This window comes from Elephantulus edwardii, unplaced genomic scaffold, assembly GCF_000299155.1.
Source record: "Elephantulus edwardii isolate Elephantulus edwardi_28Jun2011 unplaced genomic scaffold, EleEdw1.0 scaffold00017, whole genome shotgun sequence".
Taxonomy (NCBI): Eukaryota; Metazoa; Chordata; class Mammalia; order Macroscelidea; family Macroscelididae; genus Elephantulus; species Elephantulus edwardii.
Genome location: NW_006399767.1, coordinates 9,318,800 through 9,331,846, shown reverse-complemented (window position 1 = coordinate 9,331,846; position 13,047 = coordinate 9,318,800). Strand labels below are relative to the sequence as shown.

Here is a 13,047-nt window from a genome sequence, read left to right as displayed (position 1 = left end):
TCTTGCCTCCAAAGAGTACGATTGTTGCACTCTCTCCACGATATATTGGTTTGTTCTTTTGGCTGTCCACAGGATGTTCTATGCTCTTCTCCAACACTACAGCTCAAAGGTATCAATTCTTCTGTCATCCTTACTCATTGTCTAGCTCTCAGATGCAGAGAAAGTGATTGGAAAGGCTATGGCCTGAATCAGATGCACCTTAGTCCTCAAGCTAACATCATCACTCCTCAATAATTTGGAGAGATAATTATCTATCTGGTTAACTAGGATATTCTCGCCTATAGACCCAGAATCATATCATACAATAGTAACTATAAGATAAGGACAAGTGGGAGTGAGAGTGGTGGCAGCAAATAAAGGTTAAAGGCTATATAAGCTATAAGCACTTAAAGAAGGAATCTCAGCAGCATCCAAATTTGCCATTGGGAAGCCCATAAAGGTAGTTTTTATTCCTAACTTCAGCATGGACTTTATTCCCAATAGACATTAGTACCTTACTATGGGGAAGGGGGAATATAAAAATAGAGCGAGAGGCAAAGGGAGAAGAGAAGGGAGAGGGAGAGGGAGAGGGAGAGGGAGGGGAGGGGGAGGGGGAGGAAATAGAGAAAGATTTACTCCTCAACAGGATAACATTTCAGATTTTAATGGTGGATTCTTTTTTCTCTTTAAACATGATGTATAGGCATACTGCTTAATATTCAGAAGGTCTACATTTCTGTTCAAGACAGATACATTTAGAATTTAGGAATCTGGGAAAGTACAATTTTATATATACCACATATTTCATAATACCAAGCTGGATCTGATGTAGATGTTGTTATTGTTACATGCTGTCAAATCAGAACTGACTCATAGCCAAACCTTCGGTGGGTTTTCACAGTTAGTTTAATCACATGGGAGGGGAGTAGATGTTGGATTCGAACCACATGCCTATGGGATTGCAACACAGCTTCTTACCACTAGGCTACCAGAGCTCCGTGTGATGTAGAAAGAATGTGTATTCTTTTTCTTTGTATTCCTAGTACCTCACAGGGGACTAGTCATTAAATCCCAACTTAATTTGCCACCCAGCTGATTCCAAATCACGGCAACCCGATGTATCAGAGCAGAACTGTGCTCCACAGGGTCTTTAGTGCTACTTTTTTAGAAGTAGATCCTCAGGTCTTCCAGGGCACCTTTGGGGACGCCAAGCCCTAACGTTTTGGTTAGCAGTCGAGTGGGTTAACGTTCTGCACTCTTCCCAGGGACTCTTCCAAGTAATTAAAGACAAGAATACTCCTGCAGAGAAGCATATGAATATTCACACTATATTCGCACTTCCCACCAGTTCAGGTCAGATTCTGAAGCCAAAGGAATTAGGTCAAGTGAGATTTTTGTCTCAAAATGAGTTATTAAAAAATGAAAAAAACAGTCCTAGTTTTCAGAGCTTTTCAGATTTCAGAACTGAAGAGAAGGGATTGTAAACCTATTAGCTGTAGCTTTCAGACAAGTTGCTTAACTTCGATGCCTCAGGATCTTCAGCTGTAAAATGAGAATAACAGTTCTTATTGAATATTAGAGTAGCATGGTGCATGCACTCCTATACTACAAAATGCACTCTCATATTCCCCTACATGTTCAATTGTGGATAAACTATATGCAGAGAAAATCACAATAATGACAGATTTAGCATCTATGAAGATGCCTTCATAAAGTCTTGAGTATTATACTAGACTCTTATTTCCTTAACTGAGCTTGACAAGGAGGAATTGGTTTCTGTTTAGTGAATATACTGAATAAAAACTGAAATCTTCTAATCTTCGAACACAAGAATCACTCTGATCACCTGTAATGCATTCAGGTTGTCTACTTAGCAGAGAGCTGCCAGCACAGCATGGTCTTTGAACTTTCTCATTCTAATAGGATACATTCCTTAGAGGTTGGTATAAATTGCCCTCAGATTTCGCACACGTGGGGTGTGTGTGTGTGTGTGTGTGTGTGTGTGTGTGTGTGTGTGTGTGTGTGTTTTGAGGCATTGAATGAGCGGAAGATTTGTTAAATAACTTTTTAAATTGACATCACTGTTAACATATGCTTACTGACTGAAAGTTGATCTCTCTCGGTAGACTATAAATTCAGTTTTTATGTCTACCTTTTTCATCACTGCATCCCAGGATATAAGCATGATGCCTGTTTACAATAAACATTTATAAATTAAGAGGCAATATTATACAACGTCTAAGAGGAAGGACTCTGGGGCTTGGCAGCTTAAATGTTAATCCCATTCTGCTGCTTATTAACTATGACATATTAAATAAATTGTTTAATTTATTTGCCTCATCTGTAAAAGAAGGACAACACGCATTCTTACTGTATGAAATTGGGTAGACTAGCTATGAGTACAAACCCCACTATTTCAGTGGCTTAAAACAACAAAGAGTTTGTATTTTTACTTCTTTTTCTGGTTATGTTCCATCTTCATCATACATTGGCTAGAGTTCGATTTGCTGCTGTGCTGCTGAGAGCAGGACAATGAATGAGGATGACAGAAAAAGAACTGATGCCTTTGAACTCTGGTGGTGGAGAAGAATGTTAAAGATTCTATACAATGTCAACAAGAACAAACAGGTATGTCTTGGAGAGGGTGCAGCCAGAGTGCTCCTTGGAGGCAAAGATGATAAAGCTTCGCCTCGCATACTTTGAGCATGTTGATAAGAGAGGCTACTTCTAGAAAAGGGCCATCATCTTTGGGAAGGGGGAGGGTCAGCGAAAGAGAGGAAGATTCTCAACCAGGTGAACTGACATGATGACTGCAGCAAAGGATTTGTGTGTGGGCCAGAAATTTTAAGCATCACAAAGAATAGGGCCCTGTTCAGATCTGTTGTTCATAGGATTGCTATGTACTTGAGAAGAATAGCAACTCGTTGCCACTTCACAAGCCAAACTGCCTGGGTAAGGACTACTTGGCTCAATGGGAGTGGTCCTAGTAGTGAAAAGAACACTCTTCAACGTCTAATATTGATAATTAAATATTTAGCCTGGAAATGACTGTCTTTGCTATCTAATACTGCTAGAGCAGAGATACCACAAATGAGTAGCTTTAAGAAACAAAATTTCTCCCCCACCCCCGTTTTTATGTTTTGGGTTTTATGAATTTTATTTTATTACTTTTCATGAACATTTACATAGATTTGGGATTTCCTTTCATTCATTGCTGCATTTTTCTCCCTACCCACCCGTTTTTATGTTTTTAAATTGTAATTTTAACACAAGTTGAACATTTTCCTTCCTAACCCCCACTTCACTTTAGAAAACAATTATTCATTGTTGCGTAGTTTTCCCCCTTCCCTTTCCCACTCCTCCCCCAGTCCATTTTGCTATGCACCTCTTAGTCTGGACTGTTGTCATACAAATAATGTCTAAAAAAATATACCTCCCCCCCTTCATCTGTTCCAATGCAGTGTTCATTATTTATCTTCTCTCTTCATAGTCTCCCCCCACCCCCATATCAGTCCTGCTTTAGAACAGTGGTGTTATGCAGTATTTATCCTTTAGAAACGGAGATATTTCACTCGGCAAAATGTCCTCTAGGGTCACCCATGTTCTGTAATTTCTTTTTTTATTATTTTTATTTAGTTTCTTGTTTTTCAGTCCAGTTTGAAGGCTGCTGCGTGAAGTAATTAGATTATGGAAGGTGGATTCTCTTGTTTTGGGGCAGGTCTAGCAGACTGTTTGGATGGTGGGGTTTTTTTAATTAACAGTTGATGTGAGCTGATTAGACTTGCCAGATTAATTTAACAATAAACGGAGGGCTGGAAGCCTCTTGTCTAGAGTCAAGTAGGACCTGGTGGGCAGGCCTTATATTTAAAAGGTGGATGGACTTGTGACTAAGTTTCCAGTTTGGAGGCTCAGGTGTGAAGTGGTTGGATTCTGGAAGGTGGATTGTCTGGTTTTGATAAGGGTCAGGTGTGGACTTTTTGGTTGTTTTTTTAATCACAATCGGGTGTGAGCTGATTGGGTTTGCTGGATTTATTTAACAATAAACTGCAGCCTGGAAGCCTCTTGTTAAGAGTCAACCATGACCTGGTGGGTGGGCCTTGTATTTAAAAGGCAGTTGGGCCCATACTACTCTACTTTGTTTCTTTAGGGGCTATTCCAAATAGTGGAACTCCTGAGTCAAATAGTATTTCTATTCCCAACTTTTTGAGAAAGCATACCACCATCTTCCCTAGTGGTTGTACCATTTTACACACTCGCACCAGCAATGAATAAGGGTTCCAATCTCTCCACAACCTTGCCAGCATTTGTATGCTGTCCCATTGAACTTTGCTATTGTTGCTGGGGTGAGATGTTATCTTATCACTGCTTTGATTTGTATCTCTCTGAAAGCTAGGGATTTTGAACATTTTTTTCATGTATTTGTTTGTTATCTGAATGTCTTCTTTGGTGACGTTTCTATTCTTATCGTGTGCCCATTTTGTGATTGGGTTGTTTACCTTTTTCTTGTTGAGGTGCTGTAGTATTCTATAAATTTTAGATAAAAGTCCCTTAACAGATATGTCATAACCAAATATTTTTCCAAATCTTTTTACCTTGTTGGAGAAGTTTTGTGTTTTGTTTTGTTTTGTTTTTTATGTGCATAAGGATTTGATTCTAAGAAGATCCCATTAATATATTTTATTCTCTCCTGGTTATAGGTTTTTCAGGATGTTTAAACAATGGTCATATTGTGGGTTAGGGTTTCTAGAGTTCTTCCAAGCCTTTCTCTGATTAATTTTATCATCCTTAGTTTCACTCTACCTTGAATTGATTTTTGTGTATGATGCGAGGTGTGAGTTTTGCTTGAGTTTTCTACAGATGGTTTTCCAATTGTGCCAGCACCATTTGTTAAAGAAACTTTCATTTCCCCACTTAACTGATTTTGTCTCCATGTCAAAAATCAGTTGATCATAGGTAGATGAGCTGATTTCTGGGTTCTCAATTCTATTCTATTGATTTATCTGTTACTGTTCCAATACTGTGCTGTCTTGACCATTATGGCTACTACCATTATGGTAGCAGGATTTGAGATCAGGAATTGAGATGCCTCCTACCTTGAAATTGGAAATTGCCATTTTCATCTTGCTGAGGAATGAAATTGGTATCTGTATTGGGATTGCACTGAACTTATAAACTACCTCTGGTAGAACTGTCATTCTCACAATATTGAATCTTCCTATCCATGAGCATGGTATATTCTTCCATTTCTCCAGGTCTCTATTTGTTTCTTGTAGCAATGTTTTGCCATTTTCGTTGACTAGGTCTTTGTGAAAAACAGAAATTTAGTCTTACAGTTTAAGAAGCTGTAAATCCAAATTAAGAAAAGCAGCTTTAGGGGAAGGTCCTTTCTCTTTGTTGGTTGTAGAGGAAAGTCCTGGTTTTCTTTAGCATCTATAGGCCTGGAGGTCCTGGCAACCTCCATGTGTTCTGGCCTTCTCTTTTATCAAAGAGTTTCATGGTATAGAGATTAAAATGCACTCCATTTTTGGTGTCACAAAGAGTACCCTCCACCCCTGCTTTTTAATTCAAGCAAGATTGAAACTATTAGAGGTCACATTCTTGGAAAGTCCCTCTTACATCTGTTGGGTTGTGAGGGGATTAGGGAGTTGTATCCCCACACTTGATACTTGAATGGGCTTGAGTGTGTCCGAGATTGTGAGGAGGGCATGGAATAGGACAGTGTCCAGACTGGTTGTTCTAAGAATCACTGTGAGTTGCACTTGACTTGGAGGCACCCAACAACAACAACCCTACCCTTAATCCAACTATAACAATTTAGTTTATCAGGATCTTGGGAGATCGTCACATAGCTTCCACATTATATACACGTATTTGAGGGAACACAAGCTAATTCATGACAATGACCAAATCACTTATAATTACACACACTAATCCCAGGCAGAAAAGGCACCATAAGGAGTCATGATGGCAACCCAAAGGCACATAGTTCAAATCCCGCAGTTACTCCACAGGAGAGATATGGGTAATCTCCTCTCATATGATTACCTCTGAAAACATGAAGCAGAGTTAGCTATGGATTGGTTCTGACTCAATGGTACGCAATTCCAATGTGCCCTGGAGGTTAAGAGGCAGAAAGCTATAATCTTCATAAAACTGTTAGATGTTTGTGAAGCACTTGGAAAAGCATTAGGCATCTAGCAATTATATGCTACATAAATGTTCACTGCTATTGTTGTTACTGTTGTTGTTAGGTGCCATCAAGTTGAGTATGTCTCATAGCAGCCCTATGAACAAAAGAGCTGAACCCTGTTCTATCCTGTGCAATCCTCACACTTCCTGACACACAACAGTGTATTGCAGCAAATTATGTCAATCCACCTGGTTGAGGGTCTTCCTCTCCTTCGCTGACCTTCCACCCTTCCCAGCATCACGTCCTTCTCCAAGGAATAGCACCTGCTACCAAAATGCCCAAAAGAGGTGAGGTGCTGTTACTATTAACAATTGGTATTTTATTCTTTTATTTCATTGAATGAATTCATATATTTGTGGAGGCCACTCTAAAGCCACACTTCAGCTTTTTCAACCAAATCTGGGTAAATGTGATCCAGGCATACTGTTTGACTGCACTGCACTTTATTGCTCTTCACAGATACCTGTTTTTGAAAAAAATTGAAAGTGTATGAGAACCTTGCATCAAAAAAAAGTCTACAGGCCCCCTTTTCCAAAAGAACGGGCCCACTGTCTATCCCTCTTATGTTTTGGGAATTCTTAATATTCTGAAATGTTTTCATAATGCTATTACACACATAATAGATTATAGTGTAAATTAGTTCTCATGTTGTAGTCTACAGACAATTGCTCTGTTAACCAAAGACTGAAACTCTCTCACAGTTTGAATGGACCCGCAGCAACTTGGGAGAAAGAGAGAAAGATGAGCAATCTCCTGCTATGTAATTTACAGTCTTGGAAAGCCAGTGGTAGGTAAGCTATGAACAAGTTCTAACTTGACAGTAGCCAGATACTGTAAGTAGAACTTTTAAATGCAGTGGGAAACAAACAAATAAAAGGAAAAAAAGTGGACAGATGTATTTCTATATTCATTTCATTGCTGTGATCTGAAACAAAATCCTTAGTGCTCCCAAGATATTTCTGTAGCTGTTTTACTGTTCTCCTTTAGCTACCTGGATGTGTCAATGTCATATGAAGCAGGCCCTTATCTGTCTTCTGTACACAGAGCCGTGCAGAGGATGCTCCCTCTAGCCACACGAGTCTCAACATGACTTCAGCAAACCAATTGGAACCCAAAAGGTAAGCCAAGGGGAGCAGCCAAAGGGAAATTAACCTTAGTGACTTCTAGGTGTTGGACGCTATGAAGATCTCAGCTCTAAATATGTTTCATACAAAAATATTTATGCTCCAAGCTGTAGCATGCAAACAGCAATCTGCATTTATCCGTTTCAGATGCCAATTTCCTCCAGCCCTGGTTCTCTCCTGCATTATATAAACAAATCTCAACCATCTGGACCACAACAAGCCACGGTGAAGTATACGCGTGCTCTCTCCCTGAGCACCGATTCCAAGCACAATCTCTCAGAATTCTGCCTGAGAGAAAATTGGAGTGAACATCAAGACTTAGGGAGTTGTTGTTTTGTTTTTTTAAAAAAAATGTTCCTTAGGTGTTAGAACTCAGATTTTAAATAGAAGAGCACAGCAGAGGCAAACATCACCAGAAAATTGTATCCTGTGGTGTTACCTGTATTATGAGCAGTCCAAATCTGTACCAATCGAATTACCTCAAAAAGGAAAAAGGCCTAAGAAAGTGCTTTGGATATGTGGAAAACAGTGTGTAGGTTTCCAAACGACTCATTCACCACAGTCAGAAATCAAAAGTTGTAAGTTCTCTCCAGCTACGTGCATCATAAGTTAGAACTGCCTTGAGGACAGCAAACAATAACAGGATGTTAAAATGTGTACACTCAAATCCAGTGCCTAGAAACAATAATTCCAAGTAAACTGTCTAAATCATGAAGGCCTGTGTCAAAACAGATTACACTTGTAAATGCTTGCCTAACTGGCCCTCCAAAGGAAACACAATGCCTTCTTTCAGACATCTGATTTCCTTGATTTCAGGCTGCTCAAGACATCTTCTCAAAGCCAAGTTATTTGAAAGGTAATCACTATGACCAGCTTTGGCATAGTGCATAGTGTATCCTGCTAGATTTGTTAACTCTGAACCCTCTGATAAGAATGTCCTGATGGAATGTAGAACATGACATCTGAGTTTTACTAGAATGGCTGGTTGTTCCAAACCACCAGTTATTTTATGCAGGAAAGATAAGGATGTCTACTTCCGTAAGGATTTTCCAACTTAGAAATAATAAGGGGCATTTATACTCTGTTCTATAGTGCCTCTATGTGAAAAAGACGTGGCAGTCTATTTTGATAAACACGGTAGCCTTAGAAACCCCATGGGCACTGTTCTTTGTCCTAAAGGGTTGCTATGTTATTGTTAGATGTCATCATATATATGTATAATGTATAATGTATAATGTATAATACATATTTTGTTGTTGCTATATGCCGTTGAGTTTCCTGCAACGCATGGTGGTCCTATGTACAGCAGCTCTAAATACTGCCCTGTTCTAAGCCAGTTCAAGACTCTTCTTCAGCATAATTCAAAGGCATTGATTCTTCTATCATCCTTAGTCATTGTCCAGTTTTCTTATGCATAGCAAGTAATAGTTGAAGACCATGGCCCGGACTAGGCACACCTTGGTTTCTAGACTGACATCCTTGTTCTTCAGCACTGCCAAGAGGTCCCTGACAGCAGATTTTCTCAATGCAATTCATCTTTTGACTGCTGCTATTAAAGGTGTTGATTGTGGACCCGAGCAAGCTGTAATTGTTAACAATCTCAATCTCTTGTCCTCCTATAATGATGCTGCCCAATGGTGATAATAATCTTTGTCTTCTTGATGTTGAGTTTCAATCCAGATTGAAGACTACAGTCCTTCTGCAGGAAGCACTTCAGGTCTTCTTAGTTTTAGCAAGCAAGGTTGTGTCATGTGCATAACATAGGTTGTTGATGAGTCTTCCTCCAATCCTGATGCCACATTCCTCCTCATACAGCCCTGCTTCCTGAATAATCTGTTCTGCTTATAGATTGGAAAGGTATGGAGACAAAATGCATCCCTGACATATTCCTTTCCTGATTTTGAACTATGCAGTGTTTCCCTGCTCTGTTCTAAGAACTGCTTCCTGATCTAAGTATAGGTTTCCCATAAGCATAATCAAGTGTTCTGGGATTCTCATTCTCCTCAAGGTTGACCGATTTGTGAACCACACAGTCAGACGCCTTTGCATAATCAATGACACACAGACAGATATTCTTCTGGTACTCCGCTTTCTGCCAAGATCCATCTGACATTGGCGGTAATGTCTTTAGTGCCACGACCTCTTCTACACTCAGCTTGTATTTCTGGAAGTTCTCTGTCAATGTACTATTCCAGTCATTTCTGGATGATCTTTAACAGGAATTTGCTAGTGTGTGATAAGAGTGAAACTGTTTGATAATTTCCTCACTCTGTTGAGTCACCTTTTTTTCAAATGCATATAAATTATGTTGTTGTTAGTGATTGCTTTTGAGTCAAGCATGACTCATAGCGACCCTAAGAATAAAAGGTCTGAAGCCCCTCTACAACTGTTGACATTTATCAAAGTTCATAGAATCCAGAGGCATGTTATTTAGGAAGTGGATGCCACTTTTGCTTCACAGATTCTATACATATGACCTATATGACACATATCCTACTAACATAAGGAGACTATAGTACTGAGTAGAACTATCCTGTAGGATTTCTGACTGAAAATCTTTACAGAAGTAGACAGCCTCATCGCTCTCCCAGGCAGCAGTTGGTGTATTAGAACAATTAACATTTTGGTTAGCAGCTGAGCATTTAGTCACTGTTCTAACTGGGCTCCCCACTAGCTATAAATAAATAGCGTAAATAATTTAAAACCAGTGTCATTGGACTATACATTGCTTATTTCTACTCAGTATTGGTTTATTTAAAATTTATTATTTCTATGATTATTTCTCAAGTTATTATGCACCAGTTCTGTATACCAGAGAGCAATGTGTAAGCCATTATACAGTGAGAGAAGGAGACCTGATGGAACATTGGTTAGGGGCTCAGCTGTTAACCAGATGGTCAGTGGTTCGAACACACCAGCTGTTCCAAGGGAAGAAGAAATTGCATTCTGCTTTTGAGATGTTTCATATCTTAAGGACCTTACTGAGCTAGTTCTATAGGACTATTAGTTGGAGATAATTAGAAAGCAGTAGGATTTGTTTTAAATTCAGTCACATTTCAGAATATCAAAACATGTATAGACACATTCCTGAAAATTTGCTCTAAAACCCAAAGCTATTGCTGTCACTTCCATTCCAACTCACAGACAGCCTTCAAGTTTCTAAGGATGTAAATCTTAGGAGGGAGGAGACTGCCTGCCAATGGAGACGTTGGTGGATTTGAACCACTGATATTTCAGTTATTAGTCTAACATATCACGCACTATGTCACCAGGGCTCCTGTGAATTCTCCACATGCCTCCCTCAATTAGTCTATCTATGAACTTCATTCTGGTTCAAAAAGCTTAAGCTGCTCTTAAATCACACTAGCACTTTCATAGGTCTTACTGTTTTAAATTTACAAAAAAAGGGTCTAAACAGAAAAAAAATTAACAATTTCCATTAAAATAGAAAGGAAAATAATTTTCTTGTAATATTAACATAAATAGATTGCAGAATTTAAAAACATAGGGCTTTAGTTAATAATTGTTAAATTACTCATTCTCAGCAAGTAAAAATATGCTTTATAAAACCTGGTTATTACCAAAGAATAGAACTTCTGATTTCTTCCAAAAGGATCATATGTCATTTTCTTACTTCACATAGCACTGAAGGCTCTCATCACATATTATTCTGTGGGTTTTAAGCTATTTTTCAGCCCATCATTTCAACTGTTAAACCCCAAAACATTATTATAAAACGATCTTTAAATGGATTGAAATAACTTGTACATCTTTGATGTCTTTCTCTGTGTCCAGCAGAATTGCTTACAAGACTAATAAAATCAAGAAACTAGAGTTAGTCTAATCTTCCAACAGAAGTTGGGCATTAGCAACTGGAAACATAACTAAGCATGAGTTTGTAAAACAGCAATCAAAATATTTTTAAATGTTTAGAAAGAAGGTCCTTCACCAACAAGTCCATCGCATCTTACACCATTGTATGAGAATGGATATTCACAACTATTAACGTGCATTCACAGTGAAACGTTGTATTCATTCAAATTCACCTATTGTCTGAGGAATCAAAAATAAACTTTAGAAAAATCTCTACATGAGATGTTTGCTGTAATTTTTAAGACACTTAAATCTAGTTTTTCTCTTAAATTAGGAAGGTTTTGTTTTCTGAGAAACATTTTAATATAGCCAATCCCAATTTCCATTAACTTCAAATCAAGGAACTCTATCACAGTCTTATAATACACACACAACAACATCACCCATTATGGAATTGGTGAAGAAAGCAATAGTCATATGACAAACCACCTTATCTTCTCCAGGAACTGCTGTGGAATGTGGGTTACACTTTAAGATTTTCTTTTTTCAAGTAATCAAATTTCAGGAAGGGCATGGGAGAAGAGGGTTTGTAACATTTGAAGACAGACAAATAAGTGGTGTTTTTGCAGAATAAGAGAAAATAAAACTTTTAGGTGTTTAAGAAATTTGTTCCCTAATCCACCAGGAATCTCTTTGTAATCTGTATTCCTGCCAACATTTGTCTTCCCGAGATAGATCTAGGAGTCCCAGAGCACTAAAATAAATCTAATATAACTTCATTTACAACCTTGCCATGTATACTTCTAATGATAGCTGACAGATAACACAGCAGATTTTTCTCATTCTCCTATGCTTGCCAAGCAAAAGCCACAAATGGTCCTAAACTCTTTAAGCCTGCAACTGAACTCTGTAATACAACTTTTAGCCAAACAACAGACTGGCCTATAATGTGAACAACCCCAGGGTTAATAACTCATTCCAAAATACAATCAACTATACAAGCTCAAAAGTGAAGCATTTGTTGAAAGACTAAACTCAGACTATAGAAAGGGAAAAAATAGAAGGATAAATGGAAACAAGAACCACAGAGAGGGATTGAGGAGGATGCTGTGACAATATAAAAGCTGTAATCAGAGTCAGAAAACCAAATTTGTATAGATGGTTACCAAATGGTATTCAAATGGTTGAATGCCAGAATACCAAATTGTTCAATAAAGTTTAACTCAGGTTGAAAGAAAAAATTCTAAAAACAAAACTCTCAAACACCAACTATAAATTGGAAGTACATTGAGAGATTGCCACATCTCTCCATGTTTCAGGAGTAGGAAAGGCTTCTTACCTTACTCTCTTCTCCCTCAAAAACAGACTGGTGAACATTGCAAGCGAACAATGAGTTGGGAAGGTCGTTGAAGTCAGTGATTGCTTGAAAGGCTTCTTCTGCGAAACACTGAGTCACAGCCCAGTCTCTGTCGATGCAGCAGAGTAAGAAAAGTCCTCCATCCTCTGGGATGTGCCCCTGCTGCCCAGGGCTCCGCATGCCGATGAAGTAAGATTCTCCTCTCATCCCTGCAAATACAAAAATGAACATGTGTTAGAGTAGAATGTGATCCTTCAATGCTAAGGCTGTGGTTTCTGAATGGTCTGGAACAGAGTAGGAGGACTGTGAATAGGAGAGGTAGGAACTGTGGGAAGAGGGAAAAAATCCAGAAAGTGCATCTTATCTTCTTGGTCCATAAGTAACAACTTCCTGTACCGCACGCTATGTTTCTGAGCAAGGATCTGCTCAGTGTTCTGGTAAAAATATGCTTAACCAAGAGAGCAGTTAGAGGCCTGGGGCTCTGGGTCAGCTAGACTCAGGATTTAGAAAAGTCATAAATGTTCTTTGAGGTTGTATCCTCTTCTTTATGATATGGATGATGAGACCTAGATGTTTTCCTTTTA

General features: G+C 38.7%; 1 protein-coding gene across 1 annotated transcript in view; it reads right to left on the bottom strand.

The window, feature by feature from the left end:
- Positions 1 to 12,670, bottom strand: part of RCAN2 (regulator of calcineurin 2) — a 387,361-nt gene extending 374,691 nt beyond the window's left edge. Inside the window, exon 1 of the mRNA XM_006881930.1 lies at positions 12,446 to 12,670. Coding sequence (XP_006881992.1) covers positions 12,446 to 12,670 — 225 coding nt within the window. The remainder of the gene's footprint in view (positions 1 to 12,445) is intronic.
- Positions 12,671 to 13,047: the final 377 nt, after the last annotated feature.